The sequence below is a fragment of the Medicago sativa genome, chromosome 5 (genome assembly GCF_051527215.1).
Source record: "Medicago sativa cultivar Bolivia chromosome 5, Bolivia_mono, whole genome shotgun sequence".
Taxonomy (NCBI): domain Eukaryota; kingdom Viridiplantae; phylum Streptophyta; class Magnoliopsida; order Fabales; family Fabaceae; genus Medicago; species Medicago sativa.
The window spans coordinates 61,471,111-61,491,931 of record NC_140753.1 but is presented as its reverse complement, the minus strand read 5'-3'; the positions used below and the strand labels follow the sequence as shown (position 1 = coordinate 61,491,931).

At 33.4% G+C, this 20,821-nt stretch overlaps 4 protein-coding genes across 9 annotated transcripts; 1 reads left to right on the top strand and 3 right to left on the bottom strand.

Annotated features, from left to right (window-relative positions):
* The first annotated feature begins 254 nt into the window (after window positions 1–254).
* Window positions 255–6,136, top strand: LOC146923757 (pre-mRNA splicing factor SR-like 1). 6 transcript variants are annotated; one of them, XM_085708908.1, is made up of 5 exons: window positions 255–1,573; window positions 2,912–2,992; window positions 3,802–3,873; window positions 4,091–4,178; window positions 5,433–6,136. In XM_085708908.1, exons 1-4 carry the CDS (start codon window positions 1,286–1,288, stop codon window positions 4,157–4,159), a joined length of 510 nt encoding a protein of 169 aa, XP_085565034.1. In that variant the 5' UTR covers window positions 255–1,285; the 3' UTR covers window positions 4,160–4,178; window positions 5,433–6,136. The 6 variants fall into 6 exon arrangements, 3 of the variants coding, with proteins under 3 accessions (XP_085565034.1, XP_085565035.1, XP_085565036.1); XR_015009863.1 differs by having other exon boundaries at window positions 667–1,583; XM_085708909.1 differs by lacking the exon at window positions 4,091–4,178.
* Window positions 6,137–6,298: 162 nt separating this feature from the next.
* LOC146923756 (aspartic proteinase PCS1-like) lies at window positions 6,299–8,391 on the bottom strand. The gene has a single exon (XM_085708907.1). It carries the CDS (start codon window positions 7,927–7,929, stop codon window positions 6,634–6,636), a length of 1,296 nt encoding a protein of 431 aa, XP_085565033.1. The 5' UTR covers window positions 7,930–8,391; the 3' UTR covers window positions 6,299–6,633.
* A 6,316-nt stretch (window positions 8,392–14,707) lies between these two features.
* Window positions 14,708–16,773, bottom strand: LOC146923755 (aspartic proteinase PCS1-like). Its single transcript, XM_085708905.1, has one exon. It carries the CDS (start codon window positions 16,664–16,666, stop codon window positions 15,347–15,349), a length of 1,320 nt encoding a protein of 439 aa, XP_085565031.1. The 5' UTR covers window positions 16,667–16,773; the 3' UTR covers window positions 14,708–15,346.
* A 2,989-nt stretch (window positions 16,774–19,762) lies between these two features.
* Window positions 19,763–20,252, bottom strand: LOC146923754 (uncharacterized). The gene is made up of 2 exons (XM_085711766.1): window positions 19,902–20,252; window positions 19,763–19,813 (listed from the first exon to the last, which is right to left on the bottom strand). The coding sequence occupies exons 1-2, from the start codon at window positions 20,250–20,252 to the stop codon at window positions 19,763–19,765; spliced, it is 402 nt and encodes a 133-aa protein (XP_085567892.1).
* Window positions 20,253–20,821: the final 569 nt, after the last annotated feature.

The window sequence follows — 20,821 nt, the reverse complement described above, 5'->3', positions numbered from 1 at the left end:
ACACTGCCTGCAGTGTTTATTTAAAGATAAGGTCTATCTGGATGTTAAGTGGAACTTTCCTGAGGTGGATTGGGTGAGCCATTACACGGATGATTCCTTCCGGAGGCCAACTCAAATTGCTGGTTGTGGAGGATCGACCCAAAGTGAGCATGGGGTCTGGGTTTGCGGCTTCTCACAAAAAGTAACGGTGAATGAAGTGAGCTCTAGCTCTAGGGTGTTTGGAGTTGAGCCCAGGGATGTTTTTACTTATAGTGCTTCGATGAATGGATTGTGTAAGGAGAGGAGGGTGGATGAGGCGAATGATTTGTTTGATCAAATGTGTGAGATGGGGTTCGTTCCTAATGGTGTTACTTTTACTACTTTGATTGATGGGCAGTGTAAACATGGGAAGATTGAATTGGCATTGAGAAATTTTCAGATTATGAATGATCGGGGTGTTAGACCGGATTTGATTACTTATAATGCGTTGATCAATGGGCTTTGCAGGAGTGGAGATTTGAAGCAGGCTAGGAAGCTTTTGAATGAGATGATTGGGAATGGTTTCAAGCCTGATAAGATCACTTTCACAACTCTAATGGATGGATGTTGCAAGGATGGAAATATGGATTCGGCCTTGGAAATCAAGGATAGCTGGTTGTTATTGGGAATGCTGAAAGCTGAATTGTGAAAATATTTCCAGCAACAGATTACAGATCCCTTATGCAAGAAGATACTTTGTTGTTATTCTCAATGCCAGAAACCAAAGTTGGAGTGAGTAGCTAACACAATGAGCTAGCCAGGATGATTCAGTTGCATCTAAAATAATGCCCTAACCTACTTGATATGAGTGCAGAGTTCTCAAGTTGATTCTTAATTAAAGTAAGTTCTGTGATTACTTTTGCGAAATTTAGGATGGACCTATACAGAAGAAACATGTTTTCTTTATATGGGTGTTACTTCAATAGAGCAATCTGCTCCTTTATCAGAGTTTGCAAATTCCAATCTCTTTTCCAAACATCAGTTTTCTCACAGGATTTGGTCGCGATACTGCCAAATCCAATTCACCCGTTCTCACTATACATTGTTTGATCTTGTTTTTTGTGTTAGTTACATAGTTAGCTAGCATACATAAGCAAAGTAAAGGATCAACATTCGTTTCAACAATGAAGAGAAATCATTCTGACAGTATTTTTCTTTTGAATTATGACATTAAAGTGATTTCATATTCATAACTCGGCTGAGAGTTATCATTTGACAAAATTGTAACTGTTGGAGTGAGAGGGGTAATACATTTTCTGACTCAATCATGGAGATACAGACTTCTGGCAGGCCAATTGAGTCCTTGCTAGAGAAAGTCCTTTGCATGAATATTCTGTCATCTGATTACTTCAAAGAGCTTTATCCATTAAAAACATACCATGAAGTTGTTGATGAGATATACAATCAAGTTGATCATGTGGAACCTTGGATGACGGGGAACTGTCGTGGTCCTTCATCTGCTTTCTATCTTCTTTTCAAGTTTTTCACCATGAAGCTCACTGTCAAGAAGATGCATGGGCTACTGAAACACCCTGATTCTCCTTACATAAGAGCGGTATGTAGAGGTTTGTAACAAGGAAGGGTGTCTGTGTGTGTGTTCATGTGCATGATGTTTTTGTTAGTTTGCGTATGAATATCTTATTCACCATTTTGTATCGAGTTTAGGAAGTGTTGAATTTATATTCACCTTCATAATTAGCCATCTTGCATATCAAGAAAATATTAGTGCACCTGAGACAGTTTGATTGATAATTTAGCATTTACTTGTTTGATTTAAATTATGGGTCTGTTTGGATTGACTTATTTGAGCTTTATCTACTGCCTTAAGTTTTGTGAGACTGTTTGGGAGAACTTATGAAAACAGAATATGACAATTTTCATAAGCTTTTTCAACTTACATTAATAAGTTCTCCAATATACAGAGTAGCTTATAAAAACAACTTGTAGCATACACAAAAACACATTATTTTATCTTTTGCTCTAAAACTAGCCTATGCAAGCTTATACGTAAGCGCTTATCATGGTAAGTGCTTGTGCTATAAACTGCTAATAAGCTGTTTATCCAAACAGGTTCTATTTCTTGAAATGTTATAACAGAGTTTGGGCTTAGTGCGTTTGTGGATTTTGTTGAATCATCAAAGCCAAGGTAGACAAAATCAGGGATAGATGGTAGGATTGAACACTTCCATGGTTTTTGCTTACTGCTATGATATTGCGCACATCTATAAGCATGAATTGGCGAGATTATATGGGATCACTTAGATCCATTTTGGTCCAATTTCATGAGGCCAAGTTGTCCATTTTTGAAAAATAAGACTTGAGCATCCTTGATATCTTAAGACCTAAGGTTCTGGACCTATTTTGTCAATCATTTGACCTTCCCTTGTAATCTGTACGCCCGTGGCTGATATCAGATGTGGTTTGTGGTTGATATTTTAGAGAGCTTGGCTGTTGGTTTGACCTTCCCACTTCCTGCTTCTTATTCAATCTGCATTTGTTTCGGTTTGTTTGTAGTGCTCAACTGAATTCTTGGTTGATTATTTGATTGCTCTATTTGTGTACTATGTTTGGTGCTTTAATATCCATGATTATTTCAATCTTTTAGTTTTACGCGCTGTACAATACTGTGTTTTATACCACAGGTTGGTAAATTTGACTTTGTTGCGAGTGTTGTGAATTTAGGCTTTGGTAATAATGAAAATACTCCTCTTTTACTTATAATTTTCATTAAGTTAGGAATGCTTGGCATCAAAATAGAGTATGCTCTGTTGCTTACATAGATGTTCAACCTTTTTTTAAATTTAGCTTTTAGGCATATGTCAACATTCTTATTGTTTTGCCCTTATATCCATTTTATCTTGTGATCTGCATTGATTTCTTATGTTGGTTATAGGTTGGATTTCTCTATCTGAGATATTATGCTGATCCAAAGACTCTGTGGAGCTGGTTTGAGCAATATGCAAAGGATGATGAGGTATGTGAATATGATTTTGAAATTTATCGCTTTGGATGTCCGTCATCCAATGTCATTTATTAAGTTCGAGTTATCATCTTTTTCTTGTTACTTTATTAACATTCCCTTTATCCCTTACAATAAGACCCATTTACAAAATTCACGGGTATTAAGAAAAGTTGTTGTAGCAAGAAATTTGTAAAAAAAGTGTTACTTTTCCATAGTTGATATCATAAGAAAGAGAGAACAAATTTATGTTTTCTAATTGTAAACTAAATAGAGGTATTTTTATAAAAAAAGTATTAATGCAAGTGAAAGTTTGAAAATGGTCTTTATAATTAAGGATGGATGGAGTAAATATATTTCATTTTTTTTTCTATATCTTTACTTCAAATTATATGACTACTTCTTTCTTTGCAGTTACACACACTTTGATCATGTACAAAATTTAATTTTATCTATGAGGGGTTTTCGTTATGGCACTGATGCCTTGATGCCGTACTTTTTCATAGCATTCTATTTTCTACTTGTATAACAATTTTTTGTACCTTTGCTTGATATGGAGCTATGCAAGTAGTATATTTTGTCAAAAATATGATATATTTTTCAGCCAAATTTATCAAGATTTTTGTATTTATTGTATGTTTTGCTGTGGCTTATATGGTCCTTTTCCATGAAAGATAGTTATTTGTTTGGGTTTCAATTTTGTCGAATGAATATCTATTTTAGGGATAACAATTAAAAGTTCTCTCTTAGGTAACATGCTAATTATATTAGTCATATTGAATTATGATACTTTATCAATAAAAACTGATGATGCTTTATTTCAGGAATTTTCTCCTGGATCTAATGGACGGATGGCTACGATGATTGTATATATCCGTGATTTGCTCCTTGGACAGGTTCGTTATCTTTTATGAAAGTGTGCTTTCTGGTTTAAGTTCTTTGAGCTCATGATTTAATTTTGATTGTAGACAATCAAATGCATTTACATGATAATGGCAAACTATACCCCGACCCCTTGATATTTAGATTTTTAAACATAATGACTTATAAGGCTAGGGAAAATAATCATTTGACTGAAGTATTGACTAGTTAAATTGAGAAATCTCTCTTCAGAGCTCTACTACCGGAATCCAGGTGCATCACAAGAATGCAAATGCAGATATGTTCCTCATCATCACATAATTTGGAGCAACAGTATGAGGTGCTTTCACACTTTCAAGATTTTTGGACATAAACTTTTTTGCACTTACCAGCAATTCTTATAAGCATACTACTTTGATAGAATCTTTTTTTTTCTTTTCTTTTTTACCACGGCATCTTTTTCTTGTTTTATTTCTAAAATCACCACACCTAGGTTCCCAGAAGAAAACTGAGTATTTAATCACACATCTGCTTTAGAATAAGACTTATTTTAGTCCTGGTTAAAGGGACACTAATATTGGGAACCTGCACTTGAGTGATCAAATTGTTAGATTTTGGGAGACTCTGAATAGAGGGTTAAATTTGACGGAAACACCAAAAGGATAGTGTTTCTATTATTATAAGTCTAGAATCAAGTAGAATACTACTCTTCAAGGGCTTTTCAAATTTGATAAAATTGAGGGAGGAAATTAGTAGCGTAGCCAGTGCATATTTTAGTTGGGGGATCAAAATAGGATTTTCCCATCTTTTGTATCATCCATTCCTTTCTACTTTTTTAATTTTATCTCCTCTTCTTTCTGAGGTTGAGCTGATATTTGTCCTACGTGTCATTAATTTCCTTGAGATCTTAGAGAAAGAAATGGGTATCCTGTAATGCCCACCTGTCAGTGTAAAACGCCTTTGTATATCAGGTTTTTGCAACTGCTTTATTTTCTGATCATTTAACCTATATTTCCCTTAACATTTTTCCTGGGTGTAGGGGAGTTGCTGGAACCCCTCACTTATGATTCAAACTTTTGATATTCTTGGTTTATAAAAGGAAGGAACAAATTCAAAAACTGAAAAAACTGATTATCTTTTCATATGCAAGAAGAGATTCTGGAGAGATTCTGGAACCCCTCATTTGCTTCTTTTAATAAATACTACTTAGGGTACTTCTTTATCCCATTGATATTTTGTTGGTCATGCATGAAATGAATTCGTGGTTGCTTTTGTTTTTTATTTGAATTTGAATTTCTTGTGAATTTTTGTTCAGCCTTTTATGTTGTCAGCACAAGTAACAATCTTGCTCTTCTCATCCTTTATTTTTTTCATGAATATTTAGTATTTATATCAATGCTCACCGTTTCTTAGGGTAAAGTGGGTAACTATCTCTTCTGGCGGTTATCATTTTTGTGTTCTCTTTGTTTGATTTTTTATGATTAAATGTCATCATCGACAATGTTGAATGCCCCGTTGCCCCATTTTTTTTACCCTTCATTCCTGGTAATTTAACTTGTATAAGTACATTGATGATTTTGTTCTGCTGTTGCAGTGATTACAAATTATTTTGCGCCATCACTCATATTATGTGCATGAAGTCTACACTGCCTGTAATGTCTATTTAAAGATAAGGTCTATGTGGATGTTAAGTGGAACTTTCCTGGGGTGGATTGGGTGAGCCATTACATGGCTGATTCCTTCCGGAGGCCAACTCGAATTGCTGGTTGTGGAGGATCGACTCGAAGTGAGCATGGGGTCTGGGTTTGCGGCTTCTCACGAAAAGTAACGGTGAATGAAGTGAGCTCTAGCTCTAGGGTGTTTGGAGTTGAGCCCAGGGATGTTAGCGTTTAAAGATTTGTTTAGATTCTTAGATTGATGTGAATTGTCTCAAGGATAGCTTTGTAGATTGTGCTAGCAGGTATCAAGCTACTGAAGCACGTCATAAAAATTTCGCAAGGGGATTGGATTGTGAGGATAAAGTATGTCTTTGGAAAAACGAACAAATATGCAGACTTTCTTGCAGACTTGTCAAGTTTCTACTTTGGTGGTGCATGATCACCTCCTACTTCTCTGGTTGTGCGGTTAACTTCTAATACTTTCCAAATATTGTCTGATTTCCTTGTTAGCTTGGTGGTTTGCAAGTGGATTTGACATTTACAAGGTTAAGTGTAATTAAATTTTCATTCAATATAGATGTCCTAGACTCAAATAACTATTTTATATTTCATTTTAAAAAAATAGTTATGAGTTTTCGAATTAAAGTGTCACAATGACAATTTTCCAACTGTGCCTGAGAGATAAGAACTATGTCCTTCCATTTTACAATTGTCATAAATTAAAAACTTATCAAATAACTTTTTGTGAACACCAAATAGCATATATAACCAAAACTTATGGTCTGGAAAAAGAAAAATCATATGGTGTGAATTTAAATGCATTGTTCTACTTTCTACTCATATATCTCAATGTAGATAAAAGCTTTCTATACTTTCTATACTTTTTTGCAAGCTTTCTATACTTTTTCTTGGATCAAAACTTCCTATAGTCTGGATACTCATAATTCACAGTTGGCACATTGGTAATTGTTGAATTTAGACCAGACATTTAAGATTTAGGACAAGATTTTTTAGGTTTCTTAGAATAAAAATCACATATTAAGTAAATTGTTTGGTCTGAATTCAACGGTTAGCAATGTGTGAACTGTGAATGTGAAGATAACTCAACTACATGAGTCCATTTCCCCTTCTCGTGCTTTATTTAGCTGATTTGCTACAGTTAGCCCCACTGAAACCAACTCTATGTTTGGCCAGATCAAACTCTACCCATAGATTTTGTTGATAGAAGTTGCCAATAATGTTACCCCCTCCACCCAATCCTTCTGCCCTTCCGATTCCAAAACAGTGGACTCCACCGTCCACCTCAATGAGAACTCTCTCTTTCGGAATCACTATCTCCACTCCTTTCTCGAACTCAAACACCATGTCTCCCACAAGGCATCCGATTTCAGTTGCATCTCCATCAAAACAAATGTCTGCTACTCCACCATATGTGTAGTTCTTCTTAATCTTGGACCCCACCTTTTTAACTAGCTCATTCCTTATTACATTATAAGCTCTGTCTACCATGTAAGAGAATTCTGATCCAGAATCAATAATGGTTTGGCCAAACCCAGTAGCGTCCGGTTTGAAAACAGAAGGTGGAATGTTCAATTTCTTTCCACCAATGCTAATCCCTTGCATTGGAAGCGTGAAGGCCAAGGGATCCAGATTCGGCATGCGTTTACTTTGACTTTTACTAAAAGTCAACAGTTTAACATAACGAAAACACGATGAATTTGGATTATTTCCAAGGTATAAAGAACCAGATCCGGGCTGCTTTTGTTTTACAGGGACAAAATAAGAGAATTTGGTTATTTTAGCTTGATTAGGAAAGGAGAGGCGACCAAGATTCATTCCCAAAATACCCCTAGCATCGTCGGATTGATTAGCACAACCGAGGATAATAGGAGGGGTAGTTTGGGAAGGAGATAAAGCAATATTTTCTCTAACAAGATTACCCTCGACTACAGTTCCATCAGTATAGAAAAAAGAATAGTGACATAAACGATTGGCATCACAATCCGTGGGAAGGCTAATATCAGGAACTTGAGGTTTACAAAGTGGGTGGTTACATGGGAGAGCAAAGAAAGAAGAGGAAAGAGAAGGATCATACAATGTAGTCGTAGGAGGTTGTTTCTTTTGTGGTGCTTTTTTGTTGTCACAGTGAATCCATGAAACTTGGCTTCCTGTATCCAAAATCATTTGTTGATGCTGTGGAGGTGTTCCAATGGGAAGCGTCACAACAAGAGCCATAGAATATTTGTAAGGTGAAATGCTTGGGACAATTGGGTTTGTTTTTGTTGTTGAGTTTATGGAAAGGGTTAGAGGGAAAGAAAGGGAGAAAGAGTCGTTAACATGGTGGTGTTTATTATGTTTTGATGAGAAACATGTGAAGAAAAAGAATGAGAAGAAAAGAAGCATGCAGAGTGGAACAGAGGAAAACAGAGCCATTGAAAAACAGAGTACAGTTTTTTTTTTTTGTTTTTGGATTATGTTTAGAAGAATGAGATTGTAAAATTGTGTGTGGGGAAAGTTTGAGGTTAAGGGGTTGTAATGACAAAAATTAAAATTAAATTGAATGGTGAGGTGAAATTGAGAGCCTCAAAATGAGGAACTATATTGGTTTGAGTTTGGTGATATAGTAACCATGATGATGATATAGTAACCAGTAAGGGTAATGGCCAATTAATGTGTGTCTTAGCCATTCAATTTTTCTTTATCTAGCCACCCATTTTTTAATTTTGAATATGGAAGGTGTGGTTGAGTTAATTGACAAGCAAGGGATTTCATTCCATTGTTGGCTATTATTAGACATATGTTTATGGCTGTAGTATATCTGGACTTTGTAGAGATGGAAGAGTTCGTGATGCGGAAAAGATGTTGAGGATATATGTGTTGAATTCTGGTCACAAACATGATGATCCAACATGTACTATGGTTATTGACAATTATAATGCACTAGTGAACACCACTCTGACATTAAGCGTGTCTCGTTGTCCGACACACGTACGACACTCGTCAAACAAAGTGTCCCTAACTTTTTTCTTTCTTTGCTTCGACACACATTTACACTCCCAGTAACTTCTCAACACTTCTACGAGGTTTAAAGATGTGTTGAAGTAGTGATTATCAATGAAGAGATTGAAGACATTAATCTATAATGTCATTTTTAACTGTGCTATAGTTGATGGATGAATGAGGTGGAAAATTGTCCTACGTACTGAAAATTTACTACTTTTTTTATAGTAGATGGATGTACATAAATATTTTAGCTCTCAATTTAGATATTTTATAGATGATGTTCATATTTATTTAACTATAATAAATAAATGTATATATCGGTGTCAATGTCCTATATTTTTAAAATCAGCAGTGTCGATGTGTCCGCGCCCGTCCATGTTGGACTCTGTGCTCCATAGCTAATGAACTGTTTTTGCAGTTGAAAAATGTTAAAATGTTGCTTGATGTAATTTATTTAGGAGTGGTTCCAAATGATATTACATTTAATATTTTACTAGATGGTCATTGCAAGTATGGAAGCTCTCTTGATTTTAACATATTTAATGGTGAGAAAAGACTTGTTTCAGATTATGCTTCACATTCTGCACTTCTAATAAATCAAGTAAAATTTCAAAAGATCGTCTAAAGAGTTGATTGCTTCTAATGCAAGTATGGAAGCTCTCTTGATTTTAACATATTTAATGGTGAGAAAAGACTTGTTTCAGATTATGCTTCACATTCTGCACTTCTAATAAATCAAGTAAAATTTCAAAAGATCGTCTAAAGAGTTGATTGCTTCTAAACTATGTAGCACCAACACTTCAGATTGAAAACGCGTATGAACTCCTGACACCGGCACAACACTGGCATATGTAGTTGAATACAACCACTTCTTGTTTATCAAATTATTACCGAATGTCTACATGTTGGTGTCATATTCCGTGTCCGTGTTTTTATTAGTGCTTCATAGCAACTGAAAACTGAACTGCGATGAGATTATGTGTTATGCTTCAGTGATTTCGTTATGAAAGATGATACTTGGCTGCTATTGTAAATGCCAGAAGCCAATGTTAGAGAAACTAGCTAACAATGAGCTAGCCAAGATGATTCAGTTGCATCTAAAATGCTGTCCTAAACCTGATATGAATGCAAAGTGCTCAAGTTGATTCTTAGTTAAAGAAAGTTCTGTGATGGCAGAAGAAATATGTTTTTTCTATATGGATGCTACTTCAATGAAGATATCTGCTCCTTATTCAGATCAGAGCTTACAGATTGCAACATATTTTCAAAAATTCAGTCATTTATTAGATAACATTGTTTGATCTTGTGTTAATTACATAATTAGCAAACATAATCAAGGCAAGGGATCAACATTAAAGAGAGAAATGATTAATGACAATATTTTGCTTCTTTTGAACTATGACATTAGAGTGATTACAACTCATTTTGCGCCATCACTCATATTATGTTATGTGCACTGCCTACAATGTCAATATGAAAGATAGGTCTATGTGGAATATTAACTTGAACCCTCTTGAGCTGGATTGGGCTAGCCTTTGTAATTATGATGCCTTCCTGAGACCAACTCAAATCGCTGGTTGTGGAGGATCGATCCGGAGTGAGGCGCGTCAGAAAAATTTCGCAAGGGCCGGGATTGGATCGTGAGGATTAAGTATGTCTTTCAAAAAGCTAACAAATGTGCGGACTTTCTTGTAAACTTAGCATTTGTTTGTTTTCGCGTTTGTACATCAATATTCACGCGTTTCCAGTGAAGCTACCTCGTAACAATCACACGTGATAATTTTAGTCCCAGCCGCTAAACCAAACAACCACTTAGAATGTGATCAAGTTTCTGCTATGGTGACGCATGATCATCCCCTACTTCTCTGGTTTTGGGGTTGACTTCTAATACTTTCCAAATCTCGTTTGATTTCTTTGTTAGCTTGGTGGTTTGCAAGTAGATTTGACATTTATAAGGTTAAGTATGATTAAAATTTCATTCAAAATAGATGTCCTACACTCAAATAACTATTTCATATTTCATTTTAAAAATATTTGTGTTCTAAAAAAAAAAAATGGAGAAGGGAAAATTATTTATTAATTAAAGTGACACAATTTTTCAATATGCCTGAGAAAATATGAACTGTGTCCCTTCCATTTTACAATTGTCATCAGTTGAAAAAGTATGAAATAACTTTTTGTAAACACCAAATAGCATATATGACCAAAACCTATGATCTGGAAAAAGAAAAAACCTATGGTGTGAATTTAAATATATTGTTCTGCTTTCTACTTATATTATTATTATATCTCAATGTAGATAATTGCACTCTATACTATTTTTTTTTCCATCCAAGCTACAGGTGTAGTAACTAGTAACCCTGGATCATAGCCATATTATTTCAAACGAAATTTAGGTTGGGTCCTTTGTGACCATTCCAATGAGCTCATAGTACTTAACGACACTTATTAATAATCAATTTGGTACTCAAATTGTATAGCTTGGTCTATTTAGTTGTTCAAAATTGTTTGAGTACTTTCAATTGAGAATGTTACTTAGAATTTATGAAAGACCTATGTATTGTCTTGAATTTCCGTACATTTCAGAATTTATTCTCTCAAATGATAAATTTGTATACTATGTACGTGTGAGATGTCAAATTCATGATCAAATCTTTAACAAACTCAAACTACATATCATGTGGATCACACAATTTTTATAGCAGTCGTGAATACTAATATTTAAAGAGAAATGTTAACAACTGTCCCAGCATTAATATTTAAAGGGTAATGTTAACAAGTGCTCCTGGAGTATTTGCTAAGGAATTATAAAAGGAAATATTCTCTTGGAAACTTTGTTCTCATGGAATGTTTTGATAGCAGTCCTCCTGGATACTAATATTAAATGGAGACATTTTTTGACAAGATTTAATGTGACATTTGAAAATGAAAAACAATTTAGTATAAGAGAGTTTTTTTTTTTTTTTTAACTTGCTAAAATGAAATTTAATGGCTTCTTGCTTGACAAACAAAAAAAATGTCACTTTGAGTGAGAATAAGGGTCACCCCCACCCTACCTATCTCGTGATATTTTCAATGAAGACAGCACCTTTAAATGTTGGAAACTTTCTCCTTCTCTAAAACCAGAAATGGGCTTAGTCCTGAAAATGACAATCTGATCATCCATGCTTTTGTGGACACCTGCCAACCTCCTACAATGCTATTGTGGACTGTGATGTAACCTCTCAAATAGTATTCAATTCAATCCTTTCGTTCTTTTATCTTGTTTGAGATGTTCAATGTCTTCATAGGGTGCATGTATTTTTATGATATATAACTTTAGTCATGTTCAGTTACAAGAAAGAAAATGATAGAACAACAACCACTAACATAAGATTAAAAAAAAATTGAAAGTGAAAAATAATGGACACGATCATTCTTTGTTAAAGCAGTTTGGTTATAGTGTCCACATATACAATTATAGAACAATTATAGTTTTTGATAAGAATGGTATTTACTAATTTCAAGTCATATATACTCAATAGTAGTTTTTTAGAATATATTTACTGATTTCAAGTCATATCTTATGTTATGTAGTATTCTTTCTTACTTAATAAATATTTATTTTTGATAAGATAATTAGTAAATATTTAGATAAGGATAATAATATGTATTTTTACTCTTAAATTTGAAAAGAATGGTATTTAAACACACTCCTTTGTCAACAATAATTGACTTATTTAAAGAAGAAAAAATATCATAAAAAACTGTAATTTCAGCTTTCAAAATGATATCAATTGTATTTTCTCCATTGTGTGCGTATCTTTCTCATTTCTATATCCTTCAAATTACATTTATAAATAAACTGTACTTTTCAGCTCTCAAAATTATATTAATTGTATTTTCTCATTGTGTGTGTATATCTTTCTCATTCAATATCCTTCAATTTACATTTATAACATTGATAAATATGTAGTAAAAATATTAGCTTATCTCTTTGAATTTTACAACAATTTTAATATATGTAAGATGATTAAATAACTCATTTTCTATGGAAGAGTTTAATGGTGATGCATTTTTTAATGATTTAATGGTGATGCATTACCGGTTGAAATTAGTTTACACAAACATCCTATGAAAACTCATCAACCGGTTGAAATTAGTTTACACAAACATCCTATGAAAACTCATCAAATCATAACATAAACTATTACTTTTTACCATCATGTTATTTTACTACGAATTTTTCACCGTCGTTTAACGGTAAAATGTTCATCAAAAAAATTGTGAAACACATAAGGTGCACTATCCTCTCCCAACCAAATTCTCCCAATAAAAAAAGTCAAGAATCAAATCATAAACCATTTGATTAAGGTATCTAAGTTTCTTACCACTTGGATCATCCATTATTTATCGATAAACACATTTTATAACTATTTTAAAAATAATTATAATATACTTTAATTTTTTAAAATTATTTTTTCTTATTGTTGGATGGGGACATTAGTTTACAATTAAACTAAAATACTCCTTCTGTTCTTATATATAAGCACCCTTTGTCTCTAATAAAAGGATGTTTACAGGGACGGAGGGAGTAAATGTTAATGAGTGTTTTAGGCATATGTTAAAGTATTAAAAATAACAAATTTTTATACCTCTTCACGGGCAAGGGTTCTAGTTTTCTAGTAGCAAAAAAGAGATATACTTTGATTGAAATGAAAGTAATTCACAAACAAGTTATTGTCAAAAAAAGTTTACAAACAAGTTGAAAAATACAAGTAATAGAGGTATCAAGAAAAGCCACGTACTAAGTTAAAAAAAAGAACGAAAAACAAAAGTAAAAGCAAGTTTACACTGAAATCAAATGACACGTGTTTTTTGTTAACAATCATGTGAACCATGCGACTGTCGGGAATTATATGGAACCAATCCCTTCTGGTGTCCACGAGTTCAACATTATGTGGACCCCACTTCGCAAAATCTAGTGCCACGACCACATAGTACAACCGCCGTCGATGCTGACAAGGTTTATGTCGTGTTCTATTTTGAACAATTCTCTGCAATTTTTTTTATTTTTACTGTATTTAATGAATTTTATGTCTTTTCGTGACGAAGGGTTTGTTGTTAAGGCTAAGCTTAGTTAAAAAGTCTAATCATTTAAAGCTAAGTGGCATCTTTTAATTAGAATTGAGTCTTCTTCAATCATGCATGTATATACTTCAACACTACTACTCTATACAATTTAAGTCGGTAACTGTTTTGATTAAGATACTTGAGTTGAGTTTATGAAACTCCAAGTTGGGTACAGTGCTCCTTCCACTAATAAGCTAAAGCTATGCCGTGTATATCTCGAATTGATAAACTTTTCATCATTTTGGTGGGCCAATTGCTCTCAAAACCTACGATAATTATTTTACAAATACTCCATAGCTTCATGTACTCATAAGCTTCTTTTTTATCGATACATCTTAATTGAGGTCTTTATTAGGTCTATACTTCTACGGTGTTTATCCATTTGATCGGTTCTTTTAGATACAATAATTATGATAAATCTTCGTTTAAAATTTTGTTCAAAAAAAAAATCTTCGTTTAAATTTATAAATTGTTGAAAGATGATAAGTACATTATCCGTCAATAAAATATGGGTAACTTTATCTATGTTGAGTTGATACGAAGACAAATAAATTGTTTTGTTTGATATCAACTTAACATCGATAGAATGGTTCACATTTTATTGATGGGTAATTAAGAATTTACTTTTATTGATGGGTAATTAAGAATTTACGATGTTGGAAACTTGTGTTTTAGTTTTTTTTTTCTGTTTATAGACCCGTTAGGCCACATCTTATATGATATTTTACGGAGGCTATGAATTGCTAAATCAAATTAAAAAGAAGCTTGTATGATGGTTGGCTTGGTTAATTTGAAAACGTGATTGATCTAATTTCAGAAGCAATCATGGCTCTTCTAATTCTAGAATGATCAACTACACATTCTATGAGAGAGAAATAATTGAATCTTTAAAAATGTCTGCAATAACCTTACATAAGTCTCCTAAAAAAACAACTTCACATAAGTATTGTTTGACCAATTATTGATTTTTCCTCTAAATTTTGAGATATGATTAAGGTCACATCCATTATATCTAATGTCACATCCATTATAATTAAACTCTAAAATTATTGATAGAATATCATAAATAAATAAACATGAGGGTGAAACTATCGTGTTCAAAGAAGAAGGAGCATATTATTAGTATAATAGTAAATCATTTCAAAGCTTATCTTAATATCAAACCATACACATATACATCATGATTGACATATCTCCTAACATGATATATACATAAGTCTCATTCAGATTAATATATACATGATTTCTTCATGGCCTTTGACGCATCGTTCTTTAACATAGCTTGTAACCCCACAACTTGATACAATCCAAAACCATTGACGTTTCATACTTTTCTTCGTCACACACTCACTCTTGTGGTTGCTATTACAAACATCATTGCGTTGATCAATCACGACTCATGCCTGTGTTTCATCTGTACAGTAATGTTGTAATAGTATACATCTTATAGGGTAGTGGAACCTATAAAGTTAAAAAATGACTCATGACTATTCATGATAGTTACATGTGCCAGCATCCATATATACTATCATCAGCTCCTTCTAGGATATATCAAGACTTCTTATAATCGAAATACCCTGAATTCACACGGTTACGACACTGGTAACAGTTGAATTAAGATCAGACAGTTTAGTCACGTATTTAATGTATTGTCTGGTCTAAATTCAACGGTTATCAATTTGTGAATGCTACTGGGATATCTCAACTACAAGAATTTTTTTTTCCTTTTGATGCTTTATTTAGCCAATTTGCTACAATCAGCATCACCAAAGCCAACTCTACGATTGGCAAGATCAAACTCTACCCATAGATTTTGTTGATGGAAGTTACCAATAATGTTGCCACCCGCACCCAATCTTTCTGACCTTCCAATTCCCAAACAATGGACCCCACCATCCACCGTGGCAAGAACCCTCTCTTTTGGAATCACTATTTGCACTCCTTTCTCAAACTCAAACACCATGTCTCCTACAAGCCGTCCGATTTCAATTGCATCTCCATCAAAACAAATGTCAGCTACTCCACCGTACATGTAGCCCTTCTTAATCTTGGGTCCCACCTTTTTCACTAACTCCTCTCGTATTACATTATAAGCTTCGTCCACGAGGTAAGTAAATTCTGATCCCGAATCAAGCATAGTTTGACCCGACCCACCAGCGTTGGGTTTGAAAACAGAAGGTGGAATGTTCAATTTCTTTCCACTAATACTAATCCCTTGCAATGGAAGTGTGTAGGCCAAGGGATCCAAATTCGGCATGCGTTGACTTTGACTAAAAGTCAACAAGTTAACATATCGAAAACTCGACGAAGCCGGGTTATTTCCAAGGTAAAATGAACCGGATGCGGGTTGGGCTTGTTTTGTAGGGACACAATAGGAAAATTTAGTTATTTTACCTTGAGAAGGGAAACCAAGACGACCAAGATTCATTCCCAAAATACCCCTAGCATCATCTGATTGAGTAGCACAACCGAGGATGATGGGAGGGGTAGTTTGGGAAGAAGAGAAAGCAATTTTTTCTCTTACAAGATTACCCTCAGCATAAGTTCCATCAGCATAGAAATAAGAATAGTGACATAAACTATTGGCATCACAATCTGTGGGAAGGCTAAAATCAGGAACTCGAGGTTTACAAAGTGGGTGGTTACATGGGAGAACAAAGAAAGAAGAGGAAAGAGAAGGATCAAAGGATGAAGTTGTAGGAGGTTGTTTCTTTTGTGGTGTTTTTTTGTTGTGACACTGAATCCATGAAAGTTGGCTTCCTGTGTCTAAAACCATTTGTTGAAGCTGTGGTGGTGTGCCAATGGGAAGAGTTACAACAAGAGCCATAGAATATTTGAAAGATGATTTAACATTTATGGATGAAGATGAAAGTGTTCTGAATTGTTGGTTGGTTTTTGTTTTGGAGTTTGTGGAGATTTGAAGAGAGGTTAGAGGGAAAGAAATAGAGAATGAGTCATTTACATGGTTATTATTAGGTTTTGATGAGAAACATGTGAAGAAAGAGAAGGATAAGAGAAGAAGTATGCATAGTGAAACAGAGGAAAACAGAGCCATTGGAAAACAGAACACTGGTGTTTTCTTTTCTTGTTCTTGTTTTTTTTTTTTTAATTATATTTGGAAGATTGAGAATATCAAATTGTGAATGAGGTAAGTGGCAAGGTATGGTTTGAGGCTAAGAAGTTGTATTTATAAAGACACAAATTAAAATTAAAATTAAAATTATTAAATTAAATTGAATGGTGATGTGAGAAAAGGACAAAGGCAAAAACATTTGAGAGCCTCAAAATGAGGACGCGTTATATTTGGTTGAGTTGGTGTATCTTATAGCTTTTTTGCCGAAAAATAGTGTGAGTCCAATCTTTTATATATCTTACCTTATTATGCATAATGATAATGATAATGATATAGTAATGGTAATAGCCCCTTAAAGTTTGTCTTAGCCATTCAATTTCACTTTATCTAGCCACCCAATTTTGAATTTTGAATGTGGAATTGGAAGTGGAAGGTGTTTGTTGAGTTAATTGACAAAGCATAAGGGATTCTATTCCATTATTGGGTATTATTAGTCCTATACTATATCTCTTTTTTTCTTAAACCTTTGCCTATATCTATCTATGCTACATAGTTCTTAACGTTTGATTAGTGAAAGTGCTTAAGGGGGACCAGTTATTATATTAGATTTTATTACTTTTTAATTTTAAATTTTCAAGTAATGTTTTTTTAGAAAGAATGAATAGTCATGGCCATTTGCTTTAACAAAAATATAGATTAGAGAAGTCTCTTTCAATTTAATCACAATTTCCAATATTGAACTCTAAGAATACAATAATAATTTATGTGAAGTCTTTGGTTCAAACTCGAGTCACAACTTTCCCTTCTTTGAAATACGGGCAAACGTTTCATTCAAAAAGAACAACATTTAAAAAAAGTTTGGTTTACTTAAAACTAATTAACTCTAAGAAGAGATGGTTTACTTAAAACTAATTCAATCATAAATGATGAATTTTATCAGTCCACTTTGGTTTATTCTAAGAAGTGTTGTTTAAAAAGAGTTTTTTTACTTGTATTTTCAGTGTGCTAGAGTATCCGATCTTGAACAATAAGATTGAAGCGTAGATTTTCAATCAAATAACTCTAGGATAATCGAACGAGTTGCTTTACTCTAAGAAGTGTTGTTTAAAAGGAATTATCATACGTTCATAAAGTATCATATGATTTTTTTTTTTTTTGGTACAGTATCATATGATTTTAATATTTATGGAGTTATTAAACAAAATAACTAGACTCTTTTTTTTTTTACAAGAAAACAACTATACTCTTATAAATTGATAAAATTGATCGTGGAGTAATGAGTTATTAAAAAAAAAAAAAACTTTACTCTAAATATTATTTGTGAAGTAACTTGATTGGCACCCATTTATAACATAATTCATTCATTTTATGACTTCATCTATATGTTAATATATAACAAAAGTTGTACATATAAACTTCATTCAATTTTATGACTTCATCTCTACATTAATATATAACAAAAGCTGTACATATAAAGCTTCTTTCAATTTAATGACTTCATCTCTATTTTAATATATAACAAAAGTTGTACATATAAGCTTCTTTCAATGAGACCATATTATCTAGTTTTAGACTTAACTTTATCTCGAGTTAAAAAAAGAGACTTAACTTTATCTTTATAGTGCACTCTAAACAAACTCAAGTATACTATGTCGACAAACATAAATAAAGACAAACAATGCCAAGTAAGATTTTGATAGAAGTTTTGTTTTTGAACAAAGATTTTGATATAAGTTGAAATACCATGTTTAAGTGAGAAGGGATGTTGTAATCATTCCAGCTGTATGAAGTTCCCAATTGTATAGAAGCAGGAAGCAGCCAGCCACCAACCAAACAAACAAACAGACCTAGCTTCTTACGTAAGTGATATGTCAACACAAGTTGAAAGAAAGGGGTGCACACGACCGCAGATTTTTTAATAATTGAAACTATATTGACTCCTCAACTATATATCTAACAAACTTTGCTTCTTTCCTACATATATATTCTGTGGATTTTTCCAAACAAAACAAAAAAATACATGTAGATAACTTTACTCAAACAGTTTTTTTAGGGGACTCAAACTGCTTATTGTTCTGTATGTCACACTGTATGTCCCTTATAGTTATAGTATAAGACTAACAAAAATTCATAGAGATTGAAAATAGTAGTTGTAATGTAAGAGTATGTTTGTAAAAAGAATATGTTACTTCTTCATGATTTTCCACAATTATCCCTGCAATTAATGATATATATCAGGGACGGAGTCATAAATTGAGTTTAAGGGAAACTTTTGTCAAAAAAAGTTTAAGGGAAACCAAACATAAAAGTGCAATTTAGTGAAGAAAAAATAAATTTTCAAATGCTTAACTTATTAAAAAAAAAAAAGTAGAAACTATGAGATATATCCGAAGTTAGTATTTGTCAAACACATATAAAAAGAAGTAATATTTTCTTCTAATAATCCTCTAAAAAAAACATTTTCTTCTAATAAATTAATCTCCATGCTTGTTTTATATTTTACTTAGTTAAAAGGCTTTTGTGAGGGTATTTACCATGGTCTTTTCATAGACAAACAACATAGATTTCATTAAGTCGTTGCAAAGGGATTTTTTCCCAGTCATTAAAATGACCGAATATGGTGTGAGGTGTACATGTTTTTCATCATTTGTTATCTCAAATAAATGTGTTATGTCATTTGCTTTTGTTTGAAGAATAAAAAATGGATTATATTACCACAATAGGAGTCGCCTCCCTAGCACAAGGTGTGCTGAGAAGACAACTCAGAAATACAAAGAGACAACCGCAAGTACCACAATACAATTTAAAAATGTAATTAGCCGATACCCAAACATCTCAATGGGTCCGACCACCAACGCTGACTACCAAATACAAAAGTAATGTTATTTGCCTTCAGCCACCAATAGGAGTGGAACTTAACTTTATCCAAAAGCTCGAGATGGGAAGTTGAGAATTTTTAAATAACATGTTATTTTGTTCCTGCCATATTACCCAAACGCACAATAGCTACAGAAGCTGCATAAAAGATCGACAAGCCTTCAGACCCCCTAAGCAATTAGTGAACTGAAGAAAATGAGCCTAAAGACCCCGAGGATCCACTCCTGAAACACCTAACCAAAACCTAACCATCTGCCACAACGGAGCATACAAGTCGCAATGCAAAAAAAATGTGGGAGGTTGTTTCGGCCTGCCCACACACCATCGAACAGATGGTTGCCTCCAGAGATAAAATACCGCGATTCAGAAGATTTGTTTTAGTTGGTAACATGTCCCGAAGCAGTCTCCAAGCTAGAATAGAGACCTTCAAGGGAACCTGCTTATGCCAAATAAGGGTGTCTGAAGTACCCACAATCGGTAAATCCTGAGAAGTGAGAAGGTGATAACTTGTACGCACTGTGTAACCCCCAATAATGTCTGGGTACCAATGCCACTGATCTGGAACATTAGGCTGCAAAACAACAGTGTGAAGTAAAGTCCTACACTCCGCTAATAAATCCTCCTCCCAAGCCCACAACCTCCGTCTCCACCTCCACGCCTCACCACCCTCCTCCCAACCAAGATGAAACATAGTGTTATGTCATTTGTTGTCTGATTTTCATTGTCAACATGTTTCTCTTTAATTTAATTAAGTGGTTGGATGTGCCAAGTATTGTCTTAGGCACTCTATTCGTTTAAAGATGTTTAATTTAGTTTTGAATTTCATACATTTCCTCATCATTGAGGATTAAGCTTGTATTTCTTTTTATAAAGGTTTCTAATTTGCTTTGAACATTTGACTCCTTTTGTTCAAAAAAAAGTTAGAAAATTAAGTGTTTAAGACGAAACATATTGATAAAAAAAGGCCGAGTATATTTGTCAAAAAAAAGGCCGAGTATACATTATCTTATAAAGTTCATAAAAAATAAATATAAAGACAAAAAAAAATAAAGCATACTACTATAAAAAAAAGGGTTAAATATGTTTTTGGTCCCTATAAATATGTCAACTTTTCGTTTTAGTCCCTCTAAAATTTTCCTTCAACTTTTAGTCCCTATAAAATTTTTAATCTTCACTTTTGGTCCCTCTTTTAAAGTAAATTCATATGTAGAATTCATATTATTTAATAAAATTTTCCAGAAAAATTCAAAATATTATAAG

What these genes read in the sequence shown, in the direction of transcription:
- LOC146923755 (XM_085708905.1), bottom strand. Translation starts at nt 16,666, where the DNA reads ATGGCTCTGTTTTCCTCTGTTTCACTATGCATACTTCTTCTCTTATCC.
- LOC146923756 (XM_085708907.1), bottom strand. Translation starts at nt 7,929, where the DNA reads ATGGCTCTGTTTTCCTCTGTTCCACTCTGCATGCTTCTTTTCTTCTCA.
- LOC146923757 (XM_085708908.1), top strand. Translation starts at nt 1,286, where the DNA reads ATGGAGATACAGACTTCTGGCAGGCCAATTGAGTCCTTGCTAGAGAAA. An exon ending in AATATGCAAAGGATGATGAG is followed by an intron (nt 2,993 to 3,801) that starts GTATGTGAATAT and finishes GCTTTATTTCAG; the next exon opens with GAATTTTCTCCTGGATCTAA. An exon ending in GTGATTTGCTCCTTGGACAG is followed by an intron (nt 3,874 to 4,090) that starts GTTCGTTATCTT and finishes ATCTCTCTTCAG; the next exon opens with AGCTCTACTACCGGAATCCA.
- LOC146923754 (XM_085711766.1), bottom strand. Translation starts at nt 20,252, where the DNA reads ATGTTTCATCTTGGTTGGGAGGAGGGTGGTGAGGCGTGGAGGTGGAGA. An exon ending in GCGGTATTTTATCTCTGGAG is followed by an intron (nt 19,814 to 19,901) that starts GCAACCATCTGT and finishes CCGTTGTGGCAG; the next exon opens with ATGGTTAGGTTTTGGTTAGG.